The sequence below is a fragment of the Lissotriton vulgaris genome, chromosome 11 (genome assembly GCF_964263255.1).
Source record: "Lissotriton vulgaris chromosome 11, aLisVul1.2, whole genome shotgun sequence".
NCBI classification, from domain to species: domain Eukaryota; kingdom Metazoa; phylum Chordata; class Amphibia; order Caudata; family Salamandridae; genus Lissotriton; species Lissotriton vulgaris.
Window position 1 is genome coordinate 729205694 of NC_141699.1, and position 22308 is coordinate 729228001.

The following is a 22308-nucleotide window of genomic DNA, read 5'->3' on the forward strand; positions in this document are numbered from 1 at the left end:
TTTTCCCTGTTTGACTGTACTACACGTACCGTTTTTAAATGGGTCTGGAAAAGCGCTGGGATGCCCAAGGGTAACTGCGCGCTATATAAAATTTTAATAATAATAATAAAAACTCCCCACCGCACTAACTGCACACCAGATTGGACAGAATATTCTGCTCCCTATCTCTTGTATACCAGATCTCCCAGTCTACGTACATTGGGAAAACACTTTCTGATCAGAACCCACTTGGAATTATTCTGGCGTGGGGAAGGGTACCCACCCCGGTCCCAACCTGGAGACTGTGGCAGCAGAGGCTAGAAGACTCGGTGTTTCATGATAAATTAGGCACAGCCATAACCAATTATTTTAATGAGAATGATAATTCTACATCGTCTTGCCTGACAGAATGGGACGCTTTTAAATCAGTAATTCGAGGTATAGCAAGAGGTGCAACGGTGGGCGTCTGTCAGGAAACACATAAAAAGCTTACCATAGTCTAGGGCTCCTTGAATGACCTAGAACGAGATGCGAAGACTGACCCCACTAAACATGAGCATTTACAAGAGGCAAGAATAAAACATGATGAACTCCTCGCACAACTTCAGCTGATAGACTACAGAGCATACACCCAGCATAGACAACCAGAGGCAGATAAATCAGGCACCCTATTAGCACGCCTATTGTACGCACCCAGGCAGAAATAAACCTTGGTTACAGTGCTTACTACGCAACACTGTATAGCTCCTGTCGCCGACTCACCGGAACTTGTAGAGGCTTTTTAGGGTACTTTAACCTGTCCCAAACTGACAAAGGGCGTCCAAAAAGAATTCGAAAATCCTATAACACGAGCTGAAATAAAAGAGGTCATTAAATGGCTCCCAAACAGCAAGACCACGGGACTGGATGGTCTACCGTCAGAATTCTATTCTATCTATGCTGATGAACTGGCCCCACAACTGGAAAACTTATATAAGATAGCTCATGAGGCACGCATCTTTCCATTGACCACTATGCAAGCACTGGTCACTTCCTTTCCAAAGCCAATCAGAGACCCACAAGATATGTCAGGGTATCGTCTGCTTTCATTATTACCGGTGTCGGCATATGCCGATGACCCTATACTTTATATGAATGATCTGATCAAAGACATTGAACCTATCCCACATATATTTATACAGTTTGAGCGAGTTTTCGGACTGTACCTCAATCCTAACAAATCACATGCATTTTTCATGCAATCCAAAGAATACCCAGACCCTATCAAATTCGGAGATCTTACTTTATCCACCGCCCATAAACCTTTTAATATTTAGGTATACAAATATATTGATCACCGCAAGATCTGTTAGAAGGAAGTCTGTTGAAGACCATCAGATCATTATGAGCACAGATCTCGTTTTGGGTCTTATTACCCCTATCAGTGTGGGCAGAACAGCCCTCTCTAAGATGGTGTTACTCACAAGACTTTCATATTTTTTCACTAATTTGCCAATATTGATCCCAGCCAAAAACGTTCGAACACTAGACACCCAACTATCGAACTTATCTGGGGAAAAGGACGTAAGAGGGTGAGCCTAACAAAACTGCAATTGAGACCTGAAGAGGGTGGACTGGATGTCCCTGACTTACGTGCATATTGTATGGCTAGTCAATTACAGTGGCTGTCATATTGGCTAGCAGGACGTAACACACACTAGATCGGCTGTACACCACAAATCCTTAATCAGGGAACACTCCATACATTACTGTTACTGACTGCTAGACTACCGCCCACTACTCCCGCTTTGCTTAAAACAGGTTTATTAAATTGGAGACGGACGTTACAATATACTAAACGAAATTCCCCTTAGTCTCCTAATATCCCCTTGCTCGGGATTCCCACTGCGACTAGAGTGATTACTTGACACAAGGTTTCCCAATGGCTGCAAGAAGAAGTGACGACAATAGATTCGCTGTTTATAGACGGAACATTGGCAGATCACAAAAACTTTCCCGGCACTCAAGGTGTCCCTCAGACTTTATTCATGGTACACGCTACCATTTCCCATTATACTAAACGGTACTGGTCCCCTGATGGGAAAGAACCCTCTACCCACGCTTTAGTACATGCTGTATACTTAACTAGCAGCCCATCCCGACGTTGCCCGGGAGCAATCATAGCTTAGGGCCCTCGCCCGCCCTGACGTAGTGCAGTGTTATGGCTGTAAGTTTACTTTTGGATGCTTTTGTAACCTGCACACATTTCCTAACCTGCACACGTTTCTTTTTCCGTGGCTCGCTCACCGCTCCTCACTGCCCACGTCACTTTTTCTGACCTGCACACGTTTCTGTCACTTTTTCCTCCTGTAATGGGCTGTTTGCTACCCGCTCCATGTTTCTTTTTCTGTGGCTCGCTCACCGCTCCTCCCCGTCGCCGCTGGCGCCCTGCACACGTTTCTTAACCTGCACACGTTTCTTTTTCCGTGGCTCGCTCACCGCTCCTCACTGCCCACATCACTTTTTTTGACCTGCACACGTTTCTGTCACTTTTTCCTCCTGAAATGGGCTGTTTGCTTCCCGCTCCACTTACCTGCACACGTTTCTTTTTCCTGTGGCTCGCTCACCGCTCCTCTCTGCCTCCGCTTTCGCCCTAACTCATCCGCCACTCAGCGCTCCTCCCCGCCGCCGCTCCTCACTGCCTGCCCTCCGATCGCCGCTCATGTCCGCTGCTCCCCGCGCTGATCGTCACTGCTCCTCCCCGCGCTGATCTCCGCCTCTCCTTGCGTTCGTGTACGCCACTCCTCCTGATGTCAGGACGCACGTCGCGGCCGGCCGGCGCTACTTTGAAGGGACTACTTTTTAAAAAAAACTTATTTTTTAAATAACGTATTTATTTGTAAATTATATAGCCTATGTCCATCTGCACACCCTGAAGATTACAACGATGTATCAGGTGTTTGGATTGGCGCTGTGGTTCCCGAGTTTACCTGGCTCAAAGGTTTGTGTTCTCTCTTTATAATAGTAGTATAGATGGGCGAAGGAAGTCTTCTTACCCACTGGTTGTATAGCGGCATCGGACACACTCAGGAATACCACTCACACCTCTGAGAAAAATGGACGAGAGACCTGGACAAAGATCATAAGGATAAGGAATGGCATCTATACTAGAATTCCCCCAAAAAGTGTCCAGAAACGCTAAATTTAAATATATACAGAATATGATTCGACATAGGGCTTATCTTATGCCACACCACCTCAACTGCATGTACCCGGACACACAAATTTATTGCCCCCGGTGCCAGAAGACTGATGCGGATATACTGCATATGTTATGGGACTGCCCGCGCCTGCTGGAATTTTGGCATGCAGTAGGGTATCTGGTACAGGAAATAACTGGGACTGCTGGACAACAGCTGAAAGTTGCCTACTAGGTTTACACCGCTGTACGAAAGGACAGAAAGTGCAGTAGAGTTTCGCAGACATGGCTGTTCTCATAGTGAAAATTGCCATTACGATGTGATGTCAATCAGCCTTTCCCCCTACTCTACTTACATGACATGCAGAAATGACTCGCTGGGGCGGGACTGAGAGTGCTATTATTAGGAGGGAAGAACTCTGTGGATTGCGTAAAATACCCATATCTATGGAGTGGGATCAGATGCTAGAAACACTGAAGGCTACGGACCGGCTAGAAACTGCACCTCCACAAACTGAAACAACATTCCCCCCAACCACACTAGCAGACACTATTTAGCCAACACCATATATTGCAAAACGTTCAAGACCTTAGAAGAAATAGATGTATATCACAGCAAGTATGATGCAATCATAAACGAGAATACACAACTTTTAAATAAGATGCTATATATGTGGAGAAGCCGGGAAGTGGGTGGGAAGAGAGATTCTTTAAAGTAGTAATTGTTAGATTATAGTTGTTTCCTTTTTTTTTCTAGAATAGAAGCACGTTTTATATGGCTTTTATATGTGATAATGGCTAATACTTATCGTACTTCAGGGGCGTAAGTAACACAGGCCCCTGCAGCCCCCGCATTGCGGGGGCCCCTGAGCTGAATGGGGCCCCCTCAGCACAGTACTCAGGCCTGATAGCTACGGATTAAATCTGAAGTGGGGGCCCCTCTGTGTACCTTGCAGGGGGGCCCCTTCATCTTTCGTTACGCCACTGCTGTACTTGATATGAATCCATCAGAATGTGAGATACTGTACATATTTTTCCACTGCCGAACTACTGTAACAAAAATAGTATAAGAATTGTAACAAAATCAATAAAATTGTGTTTCAAGAAAAGAGTAATTAACGACCTGGTACCCTTCGGAGTACAGAGGAGTGCATTGTCAACTTTCTTCTTTTTCTGCAAATGCCCAGCTGGCTAGTGGTAACTGAACCTGTACTGACCCCTTCTGTGGTGTCTGTACGAGACCCTGTGGGTCTCTAAGTGCCTCCGCTGTGGCCTTTGGGGGTAGTAGGGGCGGGGGCGTGGGGTCAAAGTGTACTCCTGCTGTGGATTGGGACTTAAACAACTTAAGTCAGAAGGTAAAAACTTTGACCAGGGAAAACCTAGTTAGTGTATCTGGCCCGCACTCCATCACGGGCAGCATCAAATTAGGTCTAGGTCCTCTTCTACCGTGACCATTGACTATCATGTACTAAAACTTTAAGAATTCTACTTAAAACTTTAAGAATTCATGTCTGCGGTTCTCCTAATTGCATTTTTGTCAATTTATTACATTTTAGTCTATTTTTCAAATTGCTTTGAGATTTTAATTAGTTTGAATTTGTTACTATTTTAGTACTGCATAAACACTTGACACATTGCCTCTAAGTTAAGCTGGTCTGTGTCATAGCTGCCAGGGGGTTGAGCTCAGGTTAATTTAGTGAGTATGACAACTGACCCTGACAAGGATTGTGATTATTAAATGAGGTGGGCACCTACCACCCTTAAGTAATACCCTAAGTTTTTTTTAACCCATATAATTGTTCCCATTAACTAAGCTATGCATTTGTTTATGTATTGTAAAGTAAATGGGTAGCACATGAAGAATTACAGCAATATTTATTGTCGGAAACTGGTAATTTCTGTTCATCACAGTATTAATAGACTGTTAATTAAATGCAGTATTTTATTTTAGCCACTAGAGTTTCTAATGCATTCCGATCATGTTATGCTATCGTTTTACAAACTACAGTTTTACAGAGTTTGGAAATTTATAGTACAAATAGGTTTCTCCAATGATCTTAGGACCACATTAGTGTGGAGGGAAGCACAAAAGCAAGATTAATGCAATCTAATTAAACTGTTCATTTATGTCCACTGACGCATATGCCTAGAGGGGCATTCTTGTCATCGTTCTTTCTATGTGGAAAGGGCTCAGGTAAATGTATCCACAGACTAGTAGACTACCACAGACATTGGCAAATACATATAAAAGGTGAAGAACATAGTGTCAAGGACTAGACACTGAAAAGGTATATGGAGTCCACTTCTTGATTGCCAGAGGAAAGAGTGTCCCCTCCCAGTGCAATAGTGCCAGCCTGCACAGAACAGTATATGTGAAAGGTATTAACTGTCTCTTTAAGAGGTTCCCAGTTAGAAGGAAAAATCCATAAACGAGAAAAAACCTTTTCTGCGATCTTTCCGCTCTCGATTGAAGATGTAGATTAATACTGAAGAAATATGTTACGCACCAAACACACCCTGACTTCAGGATGGAAAAAAGAACCAAGGTGAATAATCAAGGAGAAGATACATACTACCAGAAGAAATAATCTAAGACATAAATACTAGCAAGACGGTTGCATGTCAGTGCAACGCATGCTTTTACCCCGCATGCCATGTTTATGTTTATGTTTTGGCAATTTGTATAGCGCGCAATTACCCGGGGGTGTCTCGGCGCTTAAAGGATTGAAAATGGACAAGCAGAGCGCAGTTAGCAAGTGAACAACCAGAATTTTTGTTGCTTCCTGAAGCTGAGGAGGGTGGGACTGGTTTTAATGCTGAGGGGGAGGGTGTTCCATAGTCTTGCTGTGGAGATAACAAAGCACCTGTCGCCCCAATTAGCTTTATTTGTTCGTGGGATGTTAAGGAGGTGTGCTGAGGCTGAGCGAAGAGTCCTAGATGATGAAAGTGGACGGAAGGCATGTTTGAGGAACTGCGGGCCAGAGTTATTAATGGCCTTGTAAGCGATACACAGTGCCTTGAACTTGGTCCTGCTTTTGATAGGCAGTCAGTGGAGCTGGCGGATGAAAGGAGAGATGGAGCTGAATTTAGGGATCCCTAAGAGGATTCTTGCTGAGGCGTTCTGTATTAACTGGAGTTTGTTTAGAATCTTTTGACGAGCGTTGAGGAGGAGGGCATTGCAATAATCTATTCTGGAAAAGATGAGGGTGGTGATCAGGGTTTTTCCTGCTGAGGTAAGGAGGTAGGGGAGGAGTTTCTTGATTTTCCTCAGTGTGAAAAAGGAGGTGGATACCACCGTATTAACATGGTGGTTGAAGAGCAGTTTGTCGTCGAAGATGACCCCAAGGTTCCTGACTTTTGTTACAGGTTGAGGTGGAGGGCCCATCTCACTTGGCCACCACTGAGGGCATGATCTCCTTTTTTCCAGAATTTTATTTTAGACAGTTGGAAGGCATCCAGGCGCTGAAGGCTAGCATTCCCTGACGGAAATTGGCTGCAACTGTCGTTCCATCGTGGTGAACTGACAGGACCAGCTGGGTGTCATCGGCATAAGTTGTAAGGCTAATGCCATATGACTTGATCACCCTCGCTATGTCCGAAACATAGATGTTAAATAAGGTCGGACTTAGCGAGGAGCCTTGCGGCACTCCACACGGAAGGGAAAAGATGGGGGAAACAAATGAACCGAGTTTTATAGCTTGGGTGCGATTGGCCAGGAAGGAGGCGAGGAGATCTTTGGCTTTGTGTGTAATGCCCATAGCTGAGACACGGTCGATCAAGGTGGTGTGATCGACCGTGTCGAAGGCGGCGGATAAATCAAGCAGTATCAGGACTGCCGCCCCGCCTTTGTCCAAGGTCATCCTGATCTCGTCAGCAGCTTTAATGAGGGCCGTCTCGGTTACGTGTCCTTGCCTGAAGCCAAATTGAGTGTCATCCAGCAAGTGGTTAGTGTCAATGAATTCAGATAATTGTGTATGCATTATGTTTTCAAAGATCTTGGTCGGAAATGGCAGACATGCAATAGGTCTATAACTGGCTGGAGATGCGGGGTCCAGAGTGGGTTTCTTTAGGAGTGGCTTGATGATAGCTTTTTCCATACAGAAGGGTAAGAGCCTGTGTGGAATATGGCATTACAGATGTTTGCTATGGCCGGGGCGATGACCTCTGGAATGAGGTTGAGAATGGACGGTGGACACGGATCCAAGGGTGAGCCTGATTTTATTGTGGAGATTAGATGAGAAATTTGTTCAAGGGGGGCTTGACGAAATTTGGGGAAGGTAGGGGAATCAGAGGTGGAATCTTCTATGGAGGCGTTCTTGGCAGGGCAAGATTGGGGAACGAAGGCAGAGAAGATGGAGGTGACTTTGTCCGAGAAGAAATTGGCCAGGGAGTTACAAAGGGCTTGGGATGTGTCAGGCGGAGGGTCAGGGGGATTAGAAAGATGGTTGACCACCTGAAAGAGTTTTTTTACCGAATTGTTTGCTGAGTTGATTTGGGTAACGTAATAGTTGCTCTTTTCGGAGAATATGAGGTGTTTGTAGTTAGCCAACGTGTTCTTGTACGTTTGTTTATCCTGCAGGTTGTAGTGTTTTCTCCAATGTCTTTTAAGGTTTCTGCAATATTGTCTTTGTAGCCAAAGGAGTTCAGAGAACCACGGGGCAGAAGGAGTCCTTCGGTTATGGAAAGTGGGCTTAGGGGGCCAAGGTACTGAAAGCCGTGTCCAGGTGGGTAAGATAGTTGTTAGATGCTAGTTCTGGGTTAGACTCAGCGTTATTGAGGGAATTTGTCAGAGTGGTGGTAAGAAGGGGAATGTCAATGTTTTTCCAATCCTTGGTAGTTGACAGGGAGGCGGATTTGGCCTGAGTGGGGGAAGGCCTTCTAGATTTGATGTTAAAAAGGACAGCGGAAGGATCTGTCCAAGTAAGAGGAATTGGAGTACATACCGCGATGTCTGGATTGTTGGAAAATATCCCGTCAAGGGTGTGGCCTGCTTTGTGCGTGGGTGAGGTGACAAGCTGGCAGAGACCGGCTGCCAGAAAGTCACTGGTGAGAAGGGAAGTGTCATTATCGGTGAGGGATTCTAAATGAAAATGAAAATCCCCTAGTATGGTATAGTGAGGGTTTCCGGCCGCAGTTTCAAGTAGATTATTAAGGTTTGTGTGGAAGTTGGTTCGAGAACCTGGTGGGCGGTATAGCAGGATGCCAGTAAAGGACTGGTTATTGGAAAGGGCAATGGAAAAGGAGAATGATTCGCAGCCTATGTGGTTAAGGGCTACGGTTTTTATGCGGAAGTGGTCTCTATGAATAATGGCTATGCCGCCGCCTTTTTTGACCGTTCTGTCTTGACGCCTTACACAGAAGCCATCCGGTAAGGTGGCCCTAAAGTCCGGCCCTGAGAGTTGTCACCCCAAGTTTCTGTGATGAACAGTACGTCAAGGGAATGGGGGGAGATCAGTTCTAATATATCTAGTTTGTGTTTTGGGAGAGAGCGCGCGTCGACAAGCGCGGCTTGAAGTGGCTTGGGCGGAGCTTGTGAGGGGGGACTATTTTTGCATGAGGTGCATTTGAAAGGGCCTCCAACAGGATCGAAATAGAGGGCGAGTGGAGGGCTGTGTGGTATATTGGAGGGTGCTAATAGATCAGCTGAGGTGTACGTGATCCTTGGAGGATTAGGGGATGGTTGAGCCAGACCAGGGGTATGGCCCTGGGCCCGGTCCAACACGGGGATTACAACGCAAGTCGTTACAACGACTTGCGTTGGGGGGCGCTGGATAGTGGAATCGTTTAATTTTCTATTCCAACTCCAGTCCCCGTGGATAGTAGGGAAGGTGTTGGATAGAAAATTAAACTATTCCCTATTCAACAGCGCCCTCCAGCGAAAGTCGTTGTAACGACTTTCGTTGTAATCCCTGCATTGTAATGGTAGTGCGGGGTAATAGTTGCGTCGTAAAGGATGTTTCCCAGCAAGACAGCAACATACATGATAAAAGACTAAAGGAACAAATGCTTTGTGAGGGGAAACCCTGAATACCATCTGATGAACAGACCACCATCCTAGGAAGGAATGGTCCCATATCTTGTCCATGCCCTTTTCTGGATCGTTGTGGTGTTCCGTTCATTAGGTATTGGAAGAATAAGACAGTTTGACATCCTTTGATTCATGCTATATTCTTGAGTCCCGCCATAGATCTATGTGCCTGGTGCTCCAGGCAGCGTATGGAACAACGCTCCGGGTGACCATAAGCCTGTTCAGGCAACACAGACAGTTGAGTGGTGCTAAGAGGGGAGACAAAGACTAGTCCAGGACTAGTGCTTCAAGGGCAATGGAGAAACTCAGCCTTTCGTAGAGCGCTGTATCCTCGAACATGCAGGCCTACAGGGGGGCTAGGTGCATTCTTCCCTTAATGACAGTGGATATTTTTGGTGAGTTCTTGCCCTTATTCTCAGCATAGGGTTACCCATAGCTGGAAGTGCGAAGTGATCTGCCAGGGTAAACATATGCACCTGCATAGACATAAAAGAGCATATACCCTTCAGAAATAAAGAACTCCTGCATTTGCTCAGGTTATATGATATTCTCTGTTTATAGTGAGTTCTCCCCAATCTATTCATGATCTATGTAATGTGGATGTTGTAATTGCTTTTGGTGTTAGTTTTGCACTCTGGGAATTGCCATCCCTATTGATTTTCTAAGTATCAAGTGTTTTCTACTGGTGTTGTTAATGCTGTTGAGATTTGTTCTGTTCTTTGCGGTTTCTAATAATTTTAGCGGGGTAGTCTGTGCTATGAGTGCAGACTTCCCACTGTCGTTGTTGCCTTTTCTACTGTGTTTTCTGGGGTGCAAGTGTTTTTATGCAGCAAATGCTGTGCTGTCTGTTAGAAGTTTTTTTGTGCTCAGAGTTGTTGCCATCTCCCTGTAGGTATAGCATGTTTTAGTGTTGATTTCTCTTTGAAATGTGTTTCCTCCTCAGGAATATGCTGTTCATGTCCCATGTGAGAGAGTTCATGTCACAATTCTTTTAAAATACCCACATTAGTACAAACACGTGGGCAATAGAATGGGAAGCTTACAAAGTTGCTTAGAGAGGGGAATACATCTCCCAAATTGCTGGGTTGAGATTGACACTAGACTGTGAGCTTAATGACACGGAATTGGAGCTAGCGAGGCTGGAAAGAGAGTTAGAGTTTAGTCAAAAAAAGGCACCAGGTCTTCTTAAGGCAAATAGACACCTAGCTACACATGGTATTGGGAAATTCACACATACCCAATATAGACAAAGACAACACAGAGAGGGCGACAAATCCAGCACCCTGTTTGCCAGGCTGTGTTAAAACAAAGGCCCCAAATACACATACTGCAGCTCAAACAAGATGGAGATGCAGACATTGTCTCTAGAGAAGGCTTGAATGACAAGTGCAGAGATTGCCTAGAGTCTACTTATACATAGGTGAAAGACACCCCCCATCAACGTGATAAAAAAGTACTTTTTACAACTACCAATATTGTCCTGGTAACATCGAAATTAATTAGAGGCTCCACTGACTGCTGAAGAGCTCAATGATGCATTTGGCAGAATGCATAATCATAAATCACCTGAGGCAGATGGCATGCCGGCCGATCTGTTTCAGCTGAATCATGATCTAGTGATAAAGAAGCTGCCACTTTATTTTTGTGGAAGCTAAATAGACTGGTCTATTACCTGCACCTATGAGACAAGTACTGATCATTTTGATCCTGAAGCACAAGTTACTACTTGTGTAATGATATATCTGTAAGAGACATTAGTTAGTGATAGATTCCTTACCTTAGAATAACCCCAGGCGTCAGACTGGATCCGGAAAATTTTGCGTAGCAGTACCCTTGCGCGTCGGTAGGCGTCGTCTGCGGCTCCGCGTCCGTCGTCGGCGTCGTGGGCGCCGTGATGACGTCGTCGGAGTATATAGACGCCGCCTCCGCGTGCTGACGTCAGTTCTTAGCCACAGCTTTTCCGCGCCAGAAGCGCAGAGCCATGACAAAAACCGACACTGGTGCCAAGAAACTAGGGCCCTGAAAGGGGATGACCTTAACCCTAGATATCGGTTCGCAGAACGGGGAGGATGGGTGGGTCGGTAAGGAATCTATCACTAACTAATGTCTCTTACAGATATATCGTTACACAAGTAGTAACTTGTGCATCTGAAAGAGACACGTTAGTGATAGATTCCTTACCTTAGAATAGATACCCCAGCAATACCATCCCCGTGGTGGTGGGTCTGCGAACCAATATTCACACCAGAAAGTCCTGGAGAACGGAACGGCCGAAGTAGCCATCTCTCCGGACTTGACTGTCCAGGCAGTAGTGCCTCGCAAACGTGTGCAACGAAGCCCACGTAGCAGCCTGGCAAATGTCCTGCAGGGGCACACCTCGGCCCAAGGCAGTTGTAGTGGCCGTGGCTCGAGTGGAATGAGCCCGCAGCCCAACAGGTGGTTCCTTCTTAGCCAAGGAGTAACACGCCTGGATGCACATGATAATCCATCTAGAAATGGTCCTCTTGTGCACCGCTTTCCCTTTCTTAGCGCCCGCGTACCCAACAAAGAGTTGATCATCCACCCGGAACTGGCGTGTGCGATCCAGATAGAATGAGAGCGCACGTTTTGGGTCCAGACGGTGGAGCCTCTCCTCCTCTCTCGAGGGGTGCGGAGGTGGAAAGAAGGTGGGCAATGTGATGGACTGCACAATGTGGAAGGCCGTGACCACCTTAGGCAAGAAGGAGGGCCTAGTCCTCAAAACAACCTTGTCCGGATGGACTGAAAGGAAAGGAGGCTTACAAGAAAGAGCCTGGAGCTCACTCACTCTCCTGGCAGAGGTGATGGCTACCAGGAATGCAGTCTTCAAAGAAAGAAGGCGAAGCGGACAGTTATGAAGTGGCTCAAAGGGAGCGCACATCAGAAACGTTAGAACCAGATTCAAGTCCCACTGAGGCATCACGAAAGGAACAGGAGGAAAGGTATGAGTGATGCCTTTCAGAAATCTGTTAACTATAGGGGACTTGAACAAAGAAGGTTGGTCAGGCAGCCTCAGAAAGGCCGAAAGAGCCGAAAGATAGCCCTTGATAGTGCCCAGAGCAGAGCCCTGCTGGGCAAGAGAAAGAAGGAAGAGAAGAATCTCAGAGAGAGGGGCATTGAGAGGATCCACAGCCTTTGCTGTGCACCATGCCACAAATCTGTTCCACCTGCAGGCGTATACCGTTTTTGTGGAGGGACGCCTGGCTGCCAGAATGATGTTGCAAACTTCAGGAGGCAAGTCAAATGGCCTCAACTGCCGCCGCTCAATCTCCATGCATGGAGGTGGAGACTGGACAGGTTCGGGTGGAGGACCGTCCCCTGCTGCTGCGACAGAAGGTCCTCCTGAAGAGGCAGACGAACCGGGGGATCGACTGACATACTGAGTATCTCGGGATACCAGAACCTTCGTGCCCAGTCCGGAGCCACAAGGATGACTTGTGCCCGGTCGCGCTTGATCTTCTTCAGCACTCTGGGCAGAAGAGGTATAGGCGGAAGGGCGTACAACAGACCGCAGCTCCACTCGCGACGAAAAGCGTCTCCGAGCGAGTGCCGCCTTGGAAATTCCAACGCGCAGAACTGATGACATTGCGCGTTCTCTTCGGTGGCGAATAGATCTAACCAAGGCTCTCCCCAACGCAGAAAGAGGCCTTGCGCCACGTCCGAGTTCAGACGCCATTCGTGATCCATCGAGCACCGACGGCTGAGTTCGTCCGCCCTGGCGTTCAGAGAACCTGCCAGGTGTTGAACCACTAGAGTCACGCCCTGATGTTCCAGCCACTGCCAGAGGCGCAGAGCCTCCTGGCAGAGGGTCCACGACCCCACACCGCCCTGTTTGTTGCAGTACCACATGGCGGTGGTGTTGTCCGTGAACACCTGCACTGCACTCCCTCGGACAGACGGGAGGAATGCTTTCAGTGCCAGACGAATCGCCCGCAGCTCCAACAGATTGATATGAAGCCGGGATTCCGCCGGAGACCAGAGTCCTCTGATCTCCGCCTCTCCCAAGTGGCCACCCCAGCCCTGGAGGGACGCGTCCGTCACAACCACGTGCTCCGGTTGGGGAAGGGAGAGGGATCTGCCGTTGACCCAATCGCGGTCCGTGAGCCACCACTGCAGCTGTCTCGCAGTGCCCTCCGAGATCAGGACATGGTCGGAAAGGTTGCCCCGGTGCTGGGCCCACTGAAACTTCAGGTCCCACTGCAGAGCCCGCATCCGCCACCGTGCGTGATGCACCAGAAGGATGCAGGAGGCCATCAGCCCCAGAAGCCGCAGCGTCAACCTGACCGAAACCCGGGATAACGGCCCGAAGACCGGGATCAGGGCCTGAATATCCCGGACCCGCTGTTCGGGCGGGTAAACCCGAAACTGCGCCGAGTCAAGAACCGCTCCGATGAAAAGGAGCTTCTGAGAGGGGCACAGGTGTGACTTCGGCACATTGATGGAAAATCCCAGCCTGTGCAGGAGATCCGCCGTAGTCTGGAGGTGGGTGACGACTGCCTGGGGCGAGCCCGCCTTCAACAACCAGTCGTCTAGGTAGGGGAAGACCGAAACCCCTAACCTGCGCAGGTGAGCTGCGACCACCGCCATCACCTTCGTGAACACCCGTGGGGCGCTGGTAAGGCCGAAGGGGAGCACGGTAAACTGAAAGTGCTCGTGGCCTACCGTGAACCGCAGGTAACGCCGGTGGGCCGGCAGGACGGGGATGTGGAAATACGCATCCTGCAAGTCCAACGCTACCATCCAGTCTCCTGGGTCTAGGGCAGTCAAGACCTGAGCCAGTGTCAGCATTTTGAACTTCTCCTTCCGGAGGAAGCCGTTGACGCTCCTCAGATCCAAGATAGGGCGTAGGCCTCCTTTGCCCTTCTTGGGTACCAGGAAGTAGTGGGAGTAGCAACCACGTCCTACTTCTGGCCCAGGAACGCGCTCGATGGCCCCCTTGGCCAAGAGGGCCGAAACTTCCTCCTGCAGGAGCCGCAAATGATCCCCCGATACGCGGTGGTGTTGCGGTGGCATGGCTTGAGGGGTCGTCTCGAAGGGGAGGGAGTAGCCCCTCCGGACGATCTGCAGCACCCACCTGTCCGAAGTGACTGCGCGCCAGTGAGAGTGGTGATGGCGAACCCTGCCTCCCACTGGCGTCACATGGGCCGAAAAGCACGGACTAGGAGGGTTTAGAGGCGGATGCTGCGGGGGCAGGTGTGGACTGGCTCCGCTTGCCTCCCCTACCGCCTCCACGGCGGTTTCCACGGCCGCCGCCGCGCTGGACGACAGTTTGCGGCGAGTGGCTGGCGGCACGTGTGGGGACGCCCCTTCCGTGGCCACGAAAGGAGCGAAAAGCAGCCACTTGCTGGCGCGGGGCCGAGAGGCCCAAGGACTTGGCCGTAGCCCTGGAGTCCTTAAAGCGCTCGAGCGCGTGGTCTGCCTTGTCGCCAAAGAGGCGACGGCCATCGAACGGCATGTCCATGAGTGTATTCTGGACATCAGCCGAGAAGTTGGCGGACCTAAGCCAGGCGTGGCGTCGAATCGCCACCGTCGTAGCCATCGCTCTGCCCAGCGAGTCAGTGGTGTCCAGTCCGCACCTGATCGAATATTTCGCTGCGTCCCGGCCCTCCACAAGGGCTTGGCCGAGTTTGGCCCGTACCTCCAACGGGCACTCTGGCAGCAATTCCGCCACCGTTTCCCATATAGAATGGGTGTAACGGCCCAAGAGGCATGCGGTGTTGGAAGACCGCAGTCCACAGCTAAGGGACGAGAAGACCTTTTTGCCAAAGGCCTCGTACCTCTTGGATTCCCGATCAGGGGGTGCTGACGGAAAGGCGGTCTGGGAGTTAGAGGCCTGGATAACCAGACTCTCGGGGGTGGGGTGGGTGGACAGGAAACATGGGTCGCCCGGAGCCGGGCGGTGGCGTCTGGCCACGTTCCTATCTACAGGCGAACCTGTAGCGGGCCTGGACCAAGTGTCCAACAGAACGTCCGACAAGGCCTCATTAAACGGCAGCATTGGCTCCATGGAGCATGACTGCGGCTTAAGGACCTCAGTGAGGAGATTAGTCCTCACGGCCGCGACGGGGAGCTCAAGGCCCAAGGCCTTAGCAGCCCTCATCAACACCACACTATATGTAGCGCCCTCCTCCGAAGCCACGGAAGGAGGAGAGACAAATCCAGTGTCTGGAGAGGTGTCCAGGCCACTGGCCTCCCCAAGGTCTCCTGTCCAGTCCATGCTAGACTGACATTCCCTTGTCAGAGGGTCCTCAGACCCCTCCCAATCCTCCTCATCCCCCATCTCCTGAGACTCAGGGTCGTAAGTGAATGAGGATGGGTCATAGGGATGGAAATCCCCGACCGGCGTCGAGATCGGCGCCGACAGGCCCCGTCCCGACGCCGGAACCCATAGAGAGGAGGAATTGGGGACGGCGTCGGCCGGGACCGACGCCGGCGGGGACACCACACGGACCGACCCCGGGGGGGTCGTAAGGTCCACCGGGGACGCTCCATCGCCCGACGAGGGCCGAACGGCACCCTGCGGCGTCGGACCCGAAGGCACCGACGACGCCGGGACCGCCGAACCCTGCGGCGCCGAGCCCGAGGGCAGCGGCGGCGTCGGGATCGCAGAGCCCTGCGGCGCCGGCGTCGAAGACGCCGGCGGCGTCGAGGCCGAAGCACCCGACGGCGTTGGGGTTGTACCCGACCCACTAGGGACCCCAGACGGATTCACTGGGCCCGAAGGCGCCGCGGAACCCGTCAGGGAAGAAAGGGACCTCATGGCCATGAGGAAGCGCTCTATCTCCCCCGGCGTCGCGTTCAGCCCAGGGACCGGGGGGTATGGAGCCGAACGCGGCGCCCGCGACTCCTGAGGAGCCGCGTGGGCGGTGTCACCCGAACCCCCGGCCGCATCGCGCGAGCGTCGGGGGGAGTCGGAAGAGCGATGATGTCTCTTCGACTTCTTATGCTTCTTACCTGACGACTTGGACCCGGAGGAGTGGCGCCGACTCCCGGAGCTGTGACGGCTCCGCCCCCGCGACCTGTCCCTCGACCTCCCGTGGGACCGGGACCGGGACCTCACTTGGCGCGGGGCCGACTGGCGGATCTCGAGTCGCCTGCGGGACCGCTCCCGCCTGGCCTTCCTCGAGAGGGCCCGACAGTCGGAGCAGGCCTCGTCGTCATGGTCGACGCCCAAACACGTCAGGCACAGTCGGTGCGGATCCGTAACCGACATGAGACGCTCGCAACCGCCGCAGTGCTTGAAGCCGGGCATCCCTAACGGCACCGTCGGAGTCGTGAAGACTTCGAAAGAGATCAAAAAGATCCAAAAGTTAGTCAAAAAATGACCAGGGAACTGCTTTTTCCAGATCTGCGCTGGCTGGCGCGGAAAAAAGAAGAACTGACGTCAGCACGCGGAGGCGGCGTCTATATACTCCGACGACGTCATCACGGCGCCCACGACGCCGACGACGGACGCGGAGCCGCAGACGACGCCTACCGACGCGCAAGGGTACTGCTACGCAAAATTTTCCGGATCCAGTCTGACGCCTGGGGTTATTCTAAGGTAAGGAATCTATCACTAACGTGTCTCTTTCAGATAGGTGATATAGACCCAACGAAATTGTCATTGTATCATCCCCTCTCCAAGTTAAATACATATATGTAGGTGCTCAGGATAGCCCTAACTGACAGAATTCTTAGCGTCATGAACACCTTGGTCCACATAGATCAATCAGGTTTTATCATGGGCAGAAGAACTATACACAACATTAGAATCCTGACACGTCATGAGCTCTATTATGCGATCCCATTAACTCCTGGTAGTATTGGATATAGAATGGGCATTCGATCCAGCGTCTTCCCAATATTTATGAGCAGTGGTGGAATGTATGGGGGTTGGGCCTAATTTCTCTCATGTTGTTAGACATTGCCATGAAGCCTCTGGCATGCAGGCTTCACATCTTCATGGAGAGACGCGGAATGCGATTTGGTTCAACTACCCATATGGTGTCTCTTTATGCTGACAAAGTGTTCTCTTACCTTAAAGATCTGCTGACGGGTCAAGCAGGCTTAGTTACATCTGTAAAATGCTGATGCTTTCCATTATGAGTAGGATAGCCTTCGTGGAGATGCGGTTCTTGCCCAGGTGCATATACATGTTACTAAACTTAGCGTGACCTCTGCCTTGGAAGATATTTAATGAACTAGATAGACTGATGGGTTCCTTCGTTTGGGTAGGAAAACGAAACCAAGTGAAGCTGAATACCTTGAAGTTACCATGAATCTGAGGGTAGCTTGGTCTACTTGATCTTTTTCATTACTATGCAGGAGCTCAGCTACAACATAAAACACACTGGTTTGATGAGCATGACAACTAGGAAAACTGTCTAATAGAAGGGATGCACCCCAGGTACACTGACTGAGGTCTTTATGGTGGGGAAAACTACACTGCAAATATTACCACAGTCGGTCAAATAAATGGGTAAGATCTGGGAAAAGTTGGTTAGAGTGGTCCTAAAACAACCACCATATGACCCCAATATGCCATTGCAGATACTAAAGCCATTTAAAAATATTATTAAGGTTATGTCTCTAAGTAGATGACGAAAGGGTGGCTGCCACACTGGGGGCATATCTATCAATAAACAATGCCTCACATACGAACAGTCAAGGTACATATTTAATCTTGGCCTTGGTTAGTATATGCAACATGGTCGATCATTGACATATCCAAGGTGGGGCATTTATGGTGCAGGCTTTTTGCGTATGGCCTCGGACAAACTAAAGATCTGGTCATATGGGCAGAGATACTCAGGACATTAACGGATTCCTACAAATAATAGACCACCCTGACCTGGAATGCACATTGTGGACTTAATGCTGATAAAATGTACCAGGACAAAGTACTAGCAAAACGTACCATGGGTAATTATTGCCTTTGTGAAGCATAGTGAAAGAGAAATGTGTGTGTGAACTGCTTATTGCAATATGGAGTACATTTATAGTATTGCTTTGCAGATGCTAACTTGCCATATCTTTTTTTTAAAGCAATAAAGCTAACACATTAAAACATGTGTTTACTGTAAATGTTGTCTAATCTCTCTTGTTGCTGTCTATTCTTCTGGAGTACTAGATATTGGCAAATTTCTATGGGTGCTATTCACACATTCTACTATCAAGTCTGCTGTCAATAAATTTGAGCAAAACAGATAAAAGTTTACCTTAAACACAGAGACCCAAAGGGCACTTTATTGAGGCTACTAGATATGAAGCAAGATTGGTCATGTGCAAAGGAATACGGTGAGGGGGGAGTTCATCGACACAATGCATATTGTTTAAAGAAAAGAAGACATGGCACTGGGCTCACAAGGGCGCGGAGACTTTAGCAGATGCTTGTCATGAAGTAAGTCTTGACAAAAACCAATAATGGATATTTTTTTTCTCAATCTCACCTGAGGATGGGAAGCACCAAGCAACTGCAAACACCAGTACAAAGCAGTATTTCCTCATGTTGATGGAAGTTACCTATAGAATCAGAAAGAAGAGACACCAGAGGACAATGTAGGCTTTCCTTATACAGAGCAGCAAGAGAATGTTCACATCAGTTTCAGAATATATTTAGTGGAAAAGCTATTTGATGGTGAAGGCTAAACAACACATTAGCTTGTTTTCTCATAACGTGTATTTATAACTGAATTACATTTTCCACTTCCTTTTGCTCTTTTGTCTGAAAACAGGACTCTTTTTCACATTGCTTATTCATCCAGATGTGGAAACAAGTGACCAGCTATGTCAAGTCAATACACATTCTCATTGAATGTTTCGGCTTGGGCTTTTAACGCTGGAGCGGGTCTTTAATGGCTGGTATAGCTGGCTACAGCAGGCTATTAGGTTATACTGAAATACCAGTTCTACCACAGCAGAAAACAATGTAAGGGGGATAAGGGCTTTGCTCATTTCTATGGCAGAAGCCATAGGTACCTGACACTCGGACCAGTTGCGGGTGGACACTCCCTGTGAGTAAGAGCATGAGGAGAGCAGGGCAGTGTTGTGGATTGGAGTTAGGATGGGTTTCATGTTGGTAATGATCAAAGGGAAAAGGCTTAATTATTCGATTGAAGCGAAACAATTATAAACTCACATGTACACTTGTAAACAAGTAAAACATGACATCTCATAGTTCATCATGTTAACATTACATAATCCATCACATTACTATCAACAGATAGTGCAGATTTTAAAAAGGTATAACTAGAAACTTCATCTACGGCTTGTCGCTTGCCCAGGTCTTCTACTAATAAATATTACTGCCTATGTCACAACACACAAACGTGGCATACCTTTCTTCTACTACGATTGATATTCTTGCACTTATAGTAACCGCCATTACACAATCATATCTTTCATGTCAATCCCAGACCATTTTAGCGTGCGTTACTACCCTGCAGTTCCACCTGGTAGGTAGTGGTCTGCCCTCTTGAGCTCTAGGTTCTGTGTTTGAGGCCCACCTCCAACAGCAGGCTCCCACCAGCGCCTCATCCCTGGTGGCCCAATGGTGAGCCTGTCTCATTTCTGTTCTGCTGTTGTTTCTTTTTCATAGCCTTTTTCTGTCTCTCATTTTCCTGTTTTTATTTGTAGTCTTTTACTCTTGCTGTCCTTTTAATTTTGCTCTACTTTGCTTTTCTTTCTTTCCCTTACCCCTTCTATGTCCCCTTTTCCTGCCCTCACCGCAGCTCATTACCCACAGCCCCACCCCTTCCAGCACTGTTTCCTGCCTCCCGTCTCCCAGCTGACCAGCCCACGTGCATCCCCAATACTACTTATTGAGGGACGTGCCACCAGCACACTGAAGGCATGCCAAATGCAAGTCTGTCTGCGATCTTCTGTGTCGGGACCACGCCAGCGCCATGGACCCTAGTCCCCGCAGCCACCACCGCTATGATGCCAGCATCCTCCTCGCACTCAACACTGGATGTTCCACTACCTGCCACCTCATGTCACCAAAGGTCAACCAAGGCCCCTGCACCTGCCACAACTACACCTTCTCCTTTCTCCGCCCACCAGACCCACTGTCCGCATGACCCACAAGAACAAGTCCAACCACCACAGCTGCATCCTACTCAACACCTGCTCTCTCAACACTCAGGTGGTGGAGATCTGGGACATGCTCGACTGCATCTCCCCGATGTCGCCTTCTTCACAGAAACCTGGCTGAACCTCACCTCAACCCCAGACATCTAAACCGCCATCCCCGAAAGCTACAAGATCATTCATCAGCACCACGCTAACTGGTTGAGAGAAGGCATTACCATTGTACACAAAAACACCCTCTGCCTCACAACTAGCTCTGATAACCACTCACCCAACAAGGAACGCTTCTACTTCCAGTCCCAGACAAACCCAAATGCGACCCTCCACAGCACCCTCATCTACAGACCTTCAGTCCCCCATTCAGCTTGACCAATGCCAACTTCAAGGCTCACCACACTCTCGCCTCAATGGACTACATCCTCCTTGGCTACCTCGATTTCCGCCTGCACAACCTTGATGACCACAACACATCATCCCTAGTGGGAAACCTCATCACCATCGGACTTAAAAAACTGGTCTCCTACCCAACCCACTCAGCAGGACAAACGCTCAACCCCATGTTTGCCGCAGGCAACAACATTTCCATCAGCCACTCCTACAAACTACATTGGACAGACCACCACTGTGTACACTTCTCCTTCATTAAACACACCGAAAACCACCACACTGACTCTGACCAGCACAGAAGCTGGAACACGATCTCCAAAGACCATCTCACCACCTCCCTCAGCAAAACCCCACCACTGACCCCCATGGAGCCCAATGACTCAGCATGCAACCTCCACAGATGGATATCCAACTGGGCCGGCAAGCTGACGCCCTTAAATAACCCTCCGGCAGGCAGCCCTCTAGGAAAGACGGCTGGTCTTCCCTGTACTCCAAGAGTCCAGTCGCACCTGCAGACGGCTCGAAAGGAGATGGAGGAGCAGCAGGACCTCAGCGGACCACACAGCCCTCAAGACTGCCATCATTGCACACCACCACCACATCTGAACCACCAAGAAAACTGCCATACAGGAACGCATCAACACCAATGCACACAACAGCAAAGAACTCTTCATCATGATAATTTGGTAAACTCTGCAAGGACACCACAGACATACTCCCTCCCAAGATCTCTGTGACAACCTCGCTACCTTTTTCCACTGCAAGATTTTAGACATCTACAACAGCTTCGCAATCCAGGACCCACCCACCCCAAAAACAACCACCGCATCCCAAGTCTACAGATCCCAGAAACACTGCTCAACTGGACCGACCTTGTCTCTAATGACACCCTAAGGATCATGAAAACCATGCACTCTGGGGCCTTCTCAGACCATGCTCACTGTCACATTTTTAACCGAGCATGTGTCATCATTACACCGAACACTGCTGCACCATCAACAGCTCCATCAAATCCGCCACCTTCCCTGAAGACTAGAAACACATAGAGATCAACCCCCTGCTGAAGAAACCCTCTGCTGACCAGACTGACCCCCTGCTCCCCTTCCCAGCCAAAGTCATTGACAAGGCCATCAACGCCCAGCTCACAGAATTCATCTAAACAAACCACACCCTGGTCCCCTCTCACTCTGGCTTCAGGAGCACCACAACACGGAGACTGCACTCCCCTGCTGCAACCAACGACACCCATACTGTCCTCGACCAAAGTTAAATTGACGCTTTGTGGTGGTGCTGTGGTCTGGAAGCAAGCGGAGGCCAGCGCACCAAAGACTCGCCGCCCCAGTAGGCAGCAGGGCGACGAGCGGAGTTGCAGCACCTCCCCCTTGACATCGGGGGCTTAGAAAAACTTCTCGCGCCTCCCGCGAAGCTTTGTAGTGGTGCTGTGGTCTGGAAGCAGGCGGGGGCCAGCGCATCAAAGACTCGGCGCCCCAGGAGGCAGCAGGGCGACGAGCGGAGTTGCAGCCCCTCCCCCTTGACACAGGGGGGATTTAACCAACAAGCCTTTCCCGCCTCGCGGGATGAGCGCAACAGGTGCCGGGCAAAGGGCGGGCCGTCTGTGGCCGTCAGGGGCCGGAAGAGGCCGGGTCGG

The 22308-nt window shown here is 49.5% G+C and overlaps 1 protein-coding gene across 3 annotated transcripts in view; it reads right to left on the minus strand.

Moving 5' to 3' along the window:
- Window positions 1-22308, minus strand: part of PROC (protein C, inactivator of coagulation factors Va and VIIIa) — a 147438-nt gene that overhangs the window by 88960 nt on the left and 36170 nt on the right. For all 3 annotated transcript variants that reach the window (XM_086943819.1, XM_086943820.1, XM_086943821.1), the window contains one exon: window positions 18635-18707. In XM_086943819.1, coding sequence (XP_086799945.1) covers window positions 18635-18692 — 58 coding nt within the window. In that variant the 5' untranslated portion in view covers window positions 18693-18707. The remainder of the gene's footprint in view (window positions 1-18634; window positions 18708-22308) is intronic.